A 13397-nucleotide genomic window follows, 5' to 3' on the forward strand; every position below is an offset into this window, starting at 1 on the left:
TATAAGATTATGCAAATCCAGGAAGCACCTGGTGTCACTAAGATCTGAAGCTGATGACTTTTTCAGCACCTAGCTCCAATCTGTGGCATGTCGGTGTAGCATAAAAGCCAAATTGAGAGTTTTTCAGCCACATGAGAGCTCAGAAATCATATGATGTCGTGTGTGATGCCTCCTGTTCGTCCACGTCCCAGTTATCACTTGTCACACACTGAGAGGACAGAATCCTTGACCTGAGAGGCCTCGGTTTATCACTCCAGGTCACTCCTTGCTGAGGCTGAGATGTCACTATTGTGTGTCCTGGTGTTGGGAGAACAATGGTGAACTGGAATGACAGGAAGAGGAGCAGAGAGGAGAACCTCTGCCCGGACGGATCCTCTGATCAGAAGAATGGCGCCTAGTGATCCATTCTGTACTGCAGGTGAAATTGTCACATCACGAGCCTCGAGCGGTAAACGGCGTCTGCACAAACCATCAGAAGACCCTGCACAACACTGGGCTACGAGCCAGACGTCCACTGACCTCACACCACCGCTCTAAGACTACCATGGTGCACAGCAAGATGGCAACGGAGGCTGGAATGGAGGTTCTTCAGCGATGATTTGTGTGCCCAAGTGCATTGAGCGTGGCTGAACTCTCCTCAGACAGCCATTAATAATCCTATTGATAGCAGCCAAGACGTGGAACAGAGTGGATTTCTGCACTTGAAGCTCATTCTCCATACTGAATACATTTTGTTTCCATTTGTCATAATTTGCATATCATTAACATGTTCATCAATTCTGTGATTTACAGAATTCCATGGCTTTTCCTTCTTGGTGCAGCTATTTCAATGTTGAGGACTGTATATACTACAAACGTGAACATGATAGCGTACACATTCATCGTTGAGGTGAGGCCAGCAGACAGTCCATCCATTCATGGTGGCCAGGCTCAGCTACAAGTGCGAGCAACGAACAGACGTCTGACAGTAAAATGTAGATGAGTTAATGGAGAAGAGACAGAAGAGCAACAGGAATCTCTGCTATCGCCTTGATCGTTCACCGCCACTATAGGGAATAGGAAGAAGATCAGGAGGGTGAGGAACGGTTCGATCTCTGTATTCTGCAACTCTGACCAATCAATAACTACTGGAATTGTTCTGAATTAAAGGGGTTTTCCAGGAGTTTTATACTGATGACCTATCCTCTGATGGAGGAGAAGATGTAGGGGCTGGGAGAAGACAGAGGGGGTCAGGAGAAGACAGAGGGGGTCAGGAGAAGAGAGGGGGTCAGGAGAAGAGAGGGGCCAGAAGAAGACAGAGGGAGTAAGAAGACAGAGCGGGTTAGGAGAAGACATAAGGGGTCAGGAGAACAGAGATAGGTCAGGAGAAGACGAAGCGGTCAGGAGAAGACGGAGCGGTCAGGAGAAGACGGAGCGGTCAGGAGAAGACGGAGCGGTCAGGAGAAGACGGAGCGGTCAGGAGAAGACGGAGCGGTCAGGAGAAGACAGAGGGGGTCAGGAGAAGAGAGGGGGTCAGAAGAAGAGAGGGGGTCAGGAGAAGAGAGGGGCCAGAAGAAGACAGAGGTAGTCAGGAGAAGAAAGAGGAGTTAGGAGAGGGCAGAGAGGTCGGGGGGAAAACAGAGGGGCTGGGAGAAGACAGAGGGAGTAAGAAGACAGAGCGGGTTAAGAGAAGACATAGGGGGTCAGGAGAAGACATAAGGGGTCAGGAGAACAGAGATAGGTCAGGAGAAGACGGAGCGGTCAGGAGAAGACGGAGCGGTCAGGAGAAGACGGAGCGGTCAGGAGAAAACAGAGGGGTCAGGAGAGGACAGAGGGGTCAGGAGAGGACAGAGGGGTCAGGAGAGGACAGAGGGGTCAGGAGAAGACAGAGTGGTCAGGAGAGGACAGAGGGGTCAGGAGAAGACAGAGGGGTCCAGAGAAACAGAGGGGTCAGGAGAAGACAGAGGGGTCAGGATAGGACAGAGGGGTCAGGAGAAGACAGAGGGGTCAGGAGAGGACAGAGGGGTCAGGAGAAGACAGAGGGGTCCGGAGAGGACAGAGGGGTCAGGAGAGGACAGAGGGGTCAGGAGAGGACTGAGGGGTCAGGAGAACACAGAGGGGTCAGGAGAAGACAGAGGGGTCAGGAGAAGACAGAGGGATCAGGAGAAGACAGAGGGGTCAGGAGAGGACAGAGGGATCAGGAGAAGACCGAGGGGTCAGGAGAAGACCGAGGGGTCAGGAGAAGACAGAGGGGTCAGGAGAAGACAGAGGGGTCCAGAGAAACAGATAGGTCAGGAGAAGACAGGGGGTCCAGAGAAACAGATAGGTCAGGAGAAGACAGGGGGTCCAGAGAAACAGATAGGGCAGGAGAAGACAGGGGGTCCAGAGAAATGGAGAGGTCTAGTAGTGGCCACTTTACAGACTGCCTCTCCATTAAATATCATGGGGGGGGGGGGGGGCTGTAATAATTGCTGGAGGTCTAGATAAAACTTTGCGTGCTGCTCCCCGTCACCCCCTGGTCTCTGAGGGGCGGCCTGTTATCTGTCACTGAGCATCTGAATTAGTAGGAAAGTTGATCAAGGTGAAAAATATTTAACAACATTGTTAATACAAACACGGAAGTACATGAGACATCCCCTTTAAGAGTGACCCCCCCCCCCACACGCTCATCATTACATGTGCAGTTAGTCATGGCATTAAATTACAATTATCACATAGAAGAATTATTTAATTGGTTAAAAACCCGCTGTGTACCATGAGCGGTGACGCCATTCACATGCAAGACATGTAACCACGGATCCCATGTACACGTATGTAAGACATGTAACCACAGATCCCATGTACACGTATGTAAGACATGTAACCACGGATAACATGTACACATATGTAAGACATGTAACCACGGATAACATGTACACGTATGTAAGACATGTAACCACAGATAACATATACACGTATGTAAGACATGTAACCACAGATAACATGTACACGTATGTAAGACATGTAACCACAGATAACATGTACACGTATGTAAGACATGTAACCACAGATAACATATACACGTATGTAAGACATGTAACCACAGATAACATGTACACGTATGTAAGACATGTAACCACAGATAACATGTACACGTATGTAAGACATGTAACCACAGATAACATGTACACGTATGTAAGACATGTAACCACAGATAACATATACACGTATGTAAGACATGTAACCACAGATAACATGTACACGTATGTAAGACATGTAACCACGGATAACATGTACACGTATGTAAGACATGTAACCACAGATAACATGTACACGTATGTAAGACATGTAACCACAGATAACATGTACACGTATGTAAGACATGTAACCACTGATAACATGTACACATATGTAAGACATGTAACCACGGATCACATCTATGTAGAGCTGTACTTCATGTATGAATACTGCAAAATGTGTGCAAATCCAAAAGGGATCTTCAATAAAACCCCGTCCACCATCTTCACAGCTGATATTGACTCTGATAACACGTGGCACGGTCTGATCTCGGGACAAAATCCACTAAAAAGTCTGTTACATTTTCTTACCATTCTTTACTTAACGGTTTACCCATGAAGTTTATCTTGGCTGCTTCTGTAAGTGCCCCCCCCCCCCATGTTATCTGTGGGACTCCGATGAAAGGGATTGAGAAGACGTTTCTTCTGGTTATTTCATCTATTTCCTCTTCAGCTTACTGTTCCTGGGAGATCTAGAAGCCGTGTAAAGGCGACCACACACATGAGATGTATGCATGTAACACACATGGGATGGAGGTCGGTGGATGGTGTATGCATGTAACACACATGGGATGGGGGTCAGTGGATGGTGTATGCATGTAACACACATGAGATGGAGGTCGGTGGATGGTGTATGCATGTAACACACACGAGATGGAGGTCAGTGGACGGTAAATGCATGTAACACACATGGGATGTGGGTCGGTGGATGGTGTATGCATGTAAAACACATGGGATGTGGGTCGGTGGATGATGTATGCATGTAACACACATGAGATGTGGGTCGGTGGATGGTGTATGCATGTAACACACATAAGATGTGGGTCGGTGGATGATGTATGCATGTAACACACATGAGATGTGGGTCGGTGGATGGTGTATGCATGTAACACACATGAGATGTGGGTCGGTGGATGGTGTATGCATGTAACACACATGAGATGTGGGTCGGTGGATGGTGTATGCATGTAACACACATAAGATGTGGGTCGGTGGATGATGTATGCATGTAACACACATGAGATGGAGGTCGGTGGATGGTGTATGCATGTAACACACATGAGATGTGGGTTGGTGGAGGGTGTATGCATGTAACACACATGAGATGGGGGTCGGTGGACGGTAAATGCATGTAACACACATGGGATGGAGGTCAGTGGACGGTAAATGCATGTAACACACATGAGATGTGGGTCGGTGGATGATGTATGCATGTAACACACATGAGATGTGGGTCAGCGGATGATGTATGCATGTAACACACATGGGATGGAGGTCAGTGGAGGTAAATGCATGTAACACACATGAGATGGGGGTCGGTGGATTGTGTATGCATGTAACACACATGAGATGGGGGTCGGTGGATGATGTATGCATGTAACACACATGGGATGGAGGTCGGTGGATGATGTATGCATGTAACACACATGAGATGTGGGTCGGTGGATGATGTATGCATGTAACACACAAGGGATAGAGGTCGGTGGATGGTGTATGCATGTAACACACATGAGATGTGGGTCGGTGGATGATGTATGCATGTAACACACATGGGATGGAGGTCGGTGGATGATGTATGCATGTAACACACATGGGATGGAGGTCGGTGGATGATGTATGCATGTAACACACATGAGATGTGGGTCGGTGGATGATGTATGCATGTAACACACAAGGGATGGAGGTCGGTGGATGGTGTATGCATGTAACACACATGAGATGTGGGTCGGTGGATGATGTATGCATGTAATACACATGGGATGGAGGTTGGTGGATGATGTATGCATGTAACACACATGGGATGGAGGTCGGTGGATGGTGTATGCATGTAACACACATGAGATGGAGGTCGGTGGATGATGTATGCATGTAACACACATGAGATGTGGGTCGGTGTATGGTGTATGCATGTAACACACATGAGATGGGGGTCGGTGGATGGTGTATGCATGTAACACACATGGGATGGAGGTCGGTGGATGATGTATGCATGTAACACACATGGGATCTGCGTCGGTGGATGATATATGCATGTAACACACATGAGATGGGGGTCGGTGGATGGTGTATGCATGTAACACATATGAGATGTGGGTCGGTGTATGGTGTATGCATGTAACACATATGAGATGTGGGTCGGTGGATGATGTATGCATGTAACACACATGAGATCTGCGTCGGTGGATGATATATGCATGTAACACACATGAAATGGGGTCGGTGGATGGTGTATGCATGTAACACACATGGGATGTGGGTCGGTGGATGGTGTATGCATGTAACACACATGAGATGTGGGTCGGTGGATGATGTATGCATGTAACACACATGAGATGGAGGTCGGTGGATGATGTATGCATGTAACACACATGAGATGTGGGTCGGTGGATGATGTATGCATGTAACACACATGAGATGTGGGTCGGTGTATGGTGTATGCATGTAACACATATGAGATGTGGGTCGGTGGATGATGTATGCATGTAACACACATGAGATGGAGGTCGGGGGATGGTGTATGCATGTAACACACATGGGATGGAGGTCGGTGGATGGTGTATGCATGTAACACACATGAGATGTGGGTCGTGGATGATGTATGCATGTAACACATATGAGATGTGGGTCGGTGGATGATGTATGCATGTAACACATATGAGATGGAGGTCGGTGGATTATGTATGCATGTAACACACATGGGATGGAGGTCGGTGGATGATGTATGCATGTAACACACATGAGATGGGGGTCGGTGGATGATGTATGCATGTAACACACATAAGATGTCGGTCGGTGGATGATGTATGCATGTAACACACGAGATGTGGGTCGGTGGATGATGTATGCATGTAACACACATGAGATGTGGGTCGGTGGATGGTGTATGCATGTAACACACATGGGATGGAGGTCGGTGGATGGTGTATGCATGTAACACACATGGGATGGAGGTCGGTGGATGATGTATGCATGTAACACACATGAGATGGGGGTCGGTGGATGATGTATGCATGTAACACACATGAGATGTGAGTCGGTGGATAATGTATGCATGTAACACACATGGGATGGAGGTCGGTGGATGATGTATGCATGTAACACACATGAGATGGGGGTCGGTGGATAATGTATGCATGTAACACACATGAGATGTGAGTCGGTGGATAATGTATGCATGTAACACACATGGGATGGAGGTCGGTGGATGGTGTATGCATGTAACACACATGAGATGTGGGTCGGTGGATGATGTATGCATGTAACACACATGAGATGTGGGTCGGTGGATGATGTATGCATGTAACACACATGAGATGTGGGTCGGTGGATGGTGTATGCATGTAACACACATGAGATGGAGGTCGGTGGATGATTTATGCATGTAACACACATGAGATGTCGGTCGGTGGATGATGTATGCATGTAACACACATGAGATGTGGGTCGGTGGATGATGTATGCATGTAACACACATGAGATGTGGGTCGGTGGATGGTGTATGCATGTAACACACATGAGATGGAGGTCGGTGGATGATGTATGCATGTAACACACATGAGATGTGGGTCGGTGGATGGTGTATGCATGTAACACACATGAGATGTGGGTCGGTGGATGATGTATGCATGTAACACACATGAGATGTGGGTCGGTGGATGATGTATGCATGTAACACACATGGGATGTGGATCGGTGGATGGTGTATGCATGTAACACACATGAGATGTGGGTCGGTGGAGGGTGTATGCATGTAACACACATGAGATGGGGGTCGGTGGATGATGTATGCATGTAACACACATGAGATCTGCGTCGGTGGATGATATATGCATGTAACACACATGAGATGTGGGTCAGTGGACGGTAAATGCATGTAACACACATGGGATGGAGGTCGGTGGATGGTGTATGCATGTAACACACATGAGATGTGGGTCGGTGGATGATGTATGCATGTAACACACATGAGATCTGCGTCGGTGGATGATATATGCATGTAACACACATGAGATGTGGGTCGGTGGATGATGTATGCATGTAACACACATGGGATGTGGGTCGGTGGATGATGTATGCATGTAACACACATGAGATGTGGGTCGGTGGATGGTGTATGGATGTAATACACATGAGATGTGGGTCGGTGGATGGTGTATGCATGTAACACACATGAGATGTGGGTTGGTGGAGGGTGTATGCATGTAACACATATGGGATGGAGGTCGGTGGATGGTGTATGCATGTAACACACATGAGATGGGGGTCGGTGGATGATGTATGCATGTAACACACATGAGATGTGGGTCGGTGGATGGTGTATGCATGTAACACACATGGGATGGAGGTCGGTGGATGATGTATGCATGTAACACACATGAGATGTGGGTCGGTGGATGATGTATGCATGTAACACACATGGGATGTGGGTCGGTGGATGATGTATGCATGTAACACACATGAGATGTGGGTCGGTGGATTATGTATGCATGTAACACACATGGGATGGAGGTCGGTGGATGATGTATGCATGTAACACACATGGGATGGAGGTCGGTGGATGGTGTATGCATGTAACACATATGAGATGTGGGTCGGTGGATTATGTATGCATGTAACACACATGGGATGGAGGTCGGTGGATGATGTATGCATGTAACACACATGGGATGGAGGTCGGTGGATGGTGTATGCATGTAACACACATGAGATGTGGGTCGGTGGATGATGTATGCATGTAACACACATGAGATGTGGGTCGGTGGATGGTGTATGCATGTAACACACATGAGATGTGGGTTGGTGGAGGGTGTATGCATGTAACACACATGGGATGGAGGTCGGTGGATGGTGTATGCATGTAACACACATGAGATGGGGGTCGGTGGATGATGTATGCATGTAACACACATGAGATGTGGGTCGGTGGATGGTGTATGCATGTAACACACATGAGATGGAGGTCGGTGGATGATGTATGCATGTAACACACATGGGATGTGGGTCGGTGGATGATGTATGCATGTAACACACATGGGATGGAGGTCGGTGGATGGTGTATGCATGTAACACACATGGTATGGAGGTCAGTGGATGATGTATGCATGTAACACACATGGGATGGAGGTCGGTGGATGGTGTATGCATGTAACACACATGGGATGGAGGTCGGTGGATGATGTATGCATGTAACACACATGGGATGGAGGTCGGTGGATGATGTATGCATGTAACACACATGGGATGGAGGTCGGTGGATGATGTATGCATGTAACACACATGAGATGGGGGTCTGTGGATGATGTATGCATGTAACACATATTAGATGTGGGTCGGTGGATGGTGTATGCATGTAACACACATGGGATGGAGGTCGGTGGATGGTGTATGCATGTAACACACATGGGATGGAGGTCGGTGGATGATGTATGCATGTAACACACATGGGATGGAGGTCGGTGGATGATGTATGCATGTAACACACATGAGATGGGGGTCTGTGGATGATGTATGCATGTAACACATATTAGATGTGGGTCGGTGGATGGTGTATGCATGTAACACACATGGGATGTGGGTCGGTGGATGATGTATGCATGTAACACACATGGGATGGAGGTCGGTGGATGGTGTATGCATGTAACACACATGGTATGGAGGTCAGTGGATGATGTATGCATGTAACACACATGGGATGGAGGTCGGTGGATGGTGTATGCATGTAACACACATGGGATGGAGGTCGGTGGATGATGTATGCATGTAACACACATGGGATGGAGGTCGGTGGATGATGTATGCATGTAACACACATGGGATGGAGGTCGGTGGATGGTGTATGCATGTAACACACATGAGATGGAGGTCGGTGGATGATGTATGCATGTAACACACATGAGATGGGGGTCTGTGGATGATGTATGCATGTAACACATATGAGATGTGGGTCGGTGGATGGTGTATGCATGTAACACACATGGGATGGAGGTCGGTGGATGATGTATGCATGTAACACACATCAGATGGAGGTCGGTGGATGGTGTATGCATGTAACACATATTAGATGTGGGTTGGTGGAGGGTCTATGCATGTAACACACATGAGATGGGGGTCTGTGGATGATGTATGCATGTAACACATATGAGATGTGGGTCGGTGGATGGTGTATGCATGTAACACACATGGGATGGAGGTCGGTGGATGGTGTATGCATGTAACACACATCAGATGGAGGTCGGTGGATGATGTATGCATGTAACACATATTAGATGTGGGTTGGTGGAGGGTCTATGCATGTAACACACATGAGATGTGGGTCGGTGGATGATGTATGCATGTAACACACATCAGATGGGGGTCGGTGGATGATGTATGCATGTAACACACATGAGATGGAGGTCGGTGGATGATGTATGCATGTAACACACATGAGATGGAGGTCGGTGGATGATGTATGCATGTAACACATATTAGATGTGGGTCGGTGGATGGTGTATGCATGTAACACACATGGGATGGAGGTCGGTGGATGGTGTATGCATGTAACACACATCAGATGGAGGTCGGTGGATGGTGTATGCATGTAACACATATTAGATGTGGGTTGGTGGAGGGTCTATGCATGTAACACACATGAGATGTGGGTCGGTGGATGATGTATGCATGTAACACACAACAGATGGGGGTCGGTGGATGATGTATGCATGTAACACACATCAGATGGGGGTCGGTGGATGATGTATGCATGTAACACACATCAGATGGGGGTCGGTGGATGATGTATGCATGTAACACACATCAGATGGGGGTCGGTGGATGATGTATGCATGTAACACACATGGGATGGAGGTCGGTGGATGGTGTATGCATATAACAAACATGAGAGGGAGGTTGATGATGGCGGAAACTGAGAAGTGACATAAGTGATATAAGTAAATCGGAAATTATCTGTCAGTCTACTGGATCTTCTTCTCCTAAAAGTGAAGGTCATGGAGGAGCCGGGGAGAGGTTTAGGGTTCTCCCCTCCTCCTGATGCGGGGGTTTAGTTATGGGCTCAGGGATCTATTTCACACTGGACACAGGGGGGAGGCTCCTGCTGCAGCCAGTTGTCTTATCGCCAGACATAGGACAGTGAGGAGGAGGAGGGGGACACGGCTGATCTCCTGGAGCACAGAGGAGATTCCTTCATATCTACATTTACATGAAGTACATCTCTTGGGTGGATGAAGAAAACCCGTATTCACTGCACACGGACAAGGACAGACAGAACATACAAATACCGTACTTTTCTTCACAATGAAGAAGACGATGATCCCAATAATGGTCAGCCCAGCGAGGACGCCGATGACGATGCCGGCGATTTCACCACCATCAAGGCCATTTTTAGGAGGAACGGCTGAAAATGTCAGAGGTCAACATCGTTATTTCTGGAGCCCGTAAAGGACAACCTATAGTATTAGGAGAAGTACTCCCAGCAGGTTCATCAGTACATTAACCCTTTCTGTCTCCACCGGACGGGGCTCACCAGGCTACAGTAGGACGACTACGTTCTGGTAACCGCACGGCACAGAAGCTGAGCTTAAACGATCAGCGCAGAGGTGACTGACAGACGCAACCGCCATATAATGGGCGGGATCAGATATGTCTCTGATACCCGCTGTTTAACCCTTTAGGCACTTGGCAATGAAAAGATAAAAACAACAAGTGATCGGCCCTTAACCCTGATGACATCGCTTATCCAGACTATAGATAATGAATGTTTGAATGAAGGGGCCCCACTGATCACTAGAATGGGGTCCAGAGAGCGCCATACCTCCCCAGTGCACGTCCTCAGGGAGGAGGAGTCTGCGATGGATGAACATACACAGTCATGCTCCATTCCATGTCCATGGGGCTGAAGCACTCGGAGCTGTACTCGGCTGCCCCCGTCAGTCCCATAGACTTTCATTACAATGACACTGCGAATGCCCCACCGCCGCTTCATTTAGTGTCATGGGGCTGAAGCACTCGGAGCTGTACTCAGCTCTCCCTGTCAGTCCCATAGACTTTCATTAGAATAACACTGCGAATGCCCCACCGCTGCTGCATTTAGTGTCCATGGGGCTGAAGCACTCGGAGCTGTACTCGGCTCTCCCTGTCAATCCCATAGACTTTCATTAGAATGACACTGTGAATGCCCCACCGCCGCTTCATTTAGTGTCCATGGGGCTGAAGCACTCGGAGCAGTACTCGGCTCTCCCTGTCAGTCCCATAGACTTTCATTAGAATGACACTGCGAATGCTCCCCCACCGCCGCTTCATTTAGTGTCCATGGGGCTGAAGCACTCGGAGCTGTAGTCGGCTCTCCCTGTCAATCCCATAGACTTTCATTAGAATGACACTGCGAATGCTCCCCCACCGCTGCTGCATTTAGTGTCCATGGGGCTGAAGCACTCGGAGCTGTACTCGGCTCTCCCCGTCAGTCCCATAGACTTTCATTAGAATGACACTGCGAATGCTCCCCCGCCGCTTCATTTAGTGTCCATGGGGCTGAAGCACTCGGAGCTGTACTCGGCTCTCCCTGTCAGTCCCATAGACTTTCATTAGAATGACACTGCGAATGCTCCCCCGCCGCTTCATTTAGTGTCCATGGGGCTGAAGCACACGGAGCTGTACTCAGCTCTCACTGTCAGTCCCATAGACTTTCATTAGAATGACACTGCGAATGCCCCACCGCCGCTTCATTTAGTGTCCATGGGGCTGAAGCACTCGGAACTGTAGTCGGCTGCCCCCGTCAGTCCCATAGACTTTCATTAGAATGACACTGTGAATGCCCCACCGCCGCTGCATTTAGTGTCCATGGGGCTGAAGCACTCGGAGCAGTATTCGGCTGCCCCCGTCAGTCCCATAGACTTTCATTAGAATGACACTGTGAATGCCCCACCGCCGCTGCATTTAGTGTCCATGGGGCTGAAGCACACGGAGCTGTACTCAGCTCTCACTGTCAGTCCCATAGACTTTCATTAGAATGACACTGCGAATGCCCCACCGCCGCTTCATTTAGTGTCCATGGGGCTGAAGCACTCGGAGCTGTAGTCGGCTCTCCCTGTCAGTCGCATAGACTTTCATTAGAATGACACTGTGAATGCCCCACCGCCGCTGCATTTAGTGTCCATGGGGCTGAAGCACACGGAGCTGTACTCAGCTCTCACTGTCAGTCCCATAGACTTTCATTAGAATGACACTGCGAATGCCCCACCGCCGCTTCATTTAGTGTCATGGGGCTGAAGCACTCGGAGCTGTACTCGGCTCTCCCTGTCAGTCCCATAGACTTTCATTAGAATGACACTGCGAATGCCCCACCACCGCTGCATTTAGTGTCCATGGGGCTGAAGCACTCGGAGCTGTACTCGGCTCTCCCGTCAGTCCCATGTAGCGATTAGAATGACACTGCGAATGCGCCACCGCCGCTTCATTTAGTGTCCATGGGGCTGAAGCACTCGGAGCTGTAGTCGGCTGCCCCCGTCAGTCCCATAGACTTTCATTAGAATGACACTGTGAATGCTCCCCCGCCGCTTCATTTAGTGTCCATGGGGCTGAAGCACTCGGAGCTGTACTCGGCTGCCCCCGTCAGTCCCATAGACTTTCATTAGAATGACACTGCGAATGCTCCCCCGCCGCTTCATTTAGTGTCCATGGGGCTAAAGCACTCAGAGCTGTACTCGGCTCTCCCTGTCAGTCCCATAGACTTTCATTAGAATGACACTGCGAATGCTCCCCCGCCGCTTCATTTAGTGTCCATGGGGCTAAAGCACTCAGAGCTGTACTCGGCTCTCCCTGTCAGTCCCATAGACTTTCATTAGAATGACACTGCGAATGCTCCCCCACTGCTCCATTTCATGTCCATGGGGTTGAAGCACTCGGAGCAGTACTCGGCTGCCCCCGTCAGTCCCATAGACTTTCATTAGAATGACACTGCGAATGCCCCACCGCCGCTTCATCTAGTGTCCATGGGGCTGAAGCACTCGGAGCTGTACTCGGCTGTCCCTGTCAGTCCCATAGACTTTCATTAGAATGACACTGCGAATGCCCCACCGCCGCTTCATTTAGTGTCCATGGGGCTGAAGCACTCGGAGCTGTAGTCGGCTGCCCCCGTCAGTCCCATAG

The 13397-nt window shown here is 49.0% G+C and overlaps 1 protein-coding gene across 2 annotated transcripts in view; it reads right to left on the bottom strand.

Annotated features, from left to right (window-relative positions):
• Window positions 1-13397, bottom strand: part of LOC120990732 (carcinoembryonic antigen-related cell adhesion molecule 1-like) — a 50383-nt gene that overhangs the window by 10819 nt on the left and 26167 nt on the right. For both annotated transcript variants that reach the window (XR_005776460.1, XM_040419642.1), the window contains exon 6: window positions 10537-10647. Coding sequence is in view for 1 of the 2 variants with exons in the window: in XM_040419642.1 (XP_040275576.1) it covers window positions 10537-10647 (111 nt within the window). In the remaining variant the exon portion in view is untranslated. The remainder of the gene's footprint in view (window positions 1-10536; window positions 10648-13397) is intronic.

Source organism: Bufo bufo, chromosome 1 (genome assembly GCF_905171765.1).
Source record: "Bufo bufo chromosome 1, aBufBuf1.1, whole genome shotgun sequence".
NCBI lineage: Eukaryota > Metazoa > Chordata > Amphibia > Anura > Bufonidae > Bufo > Bufo bufo.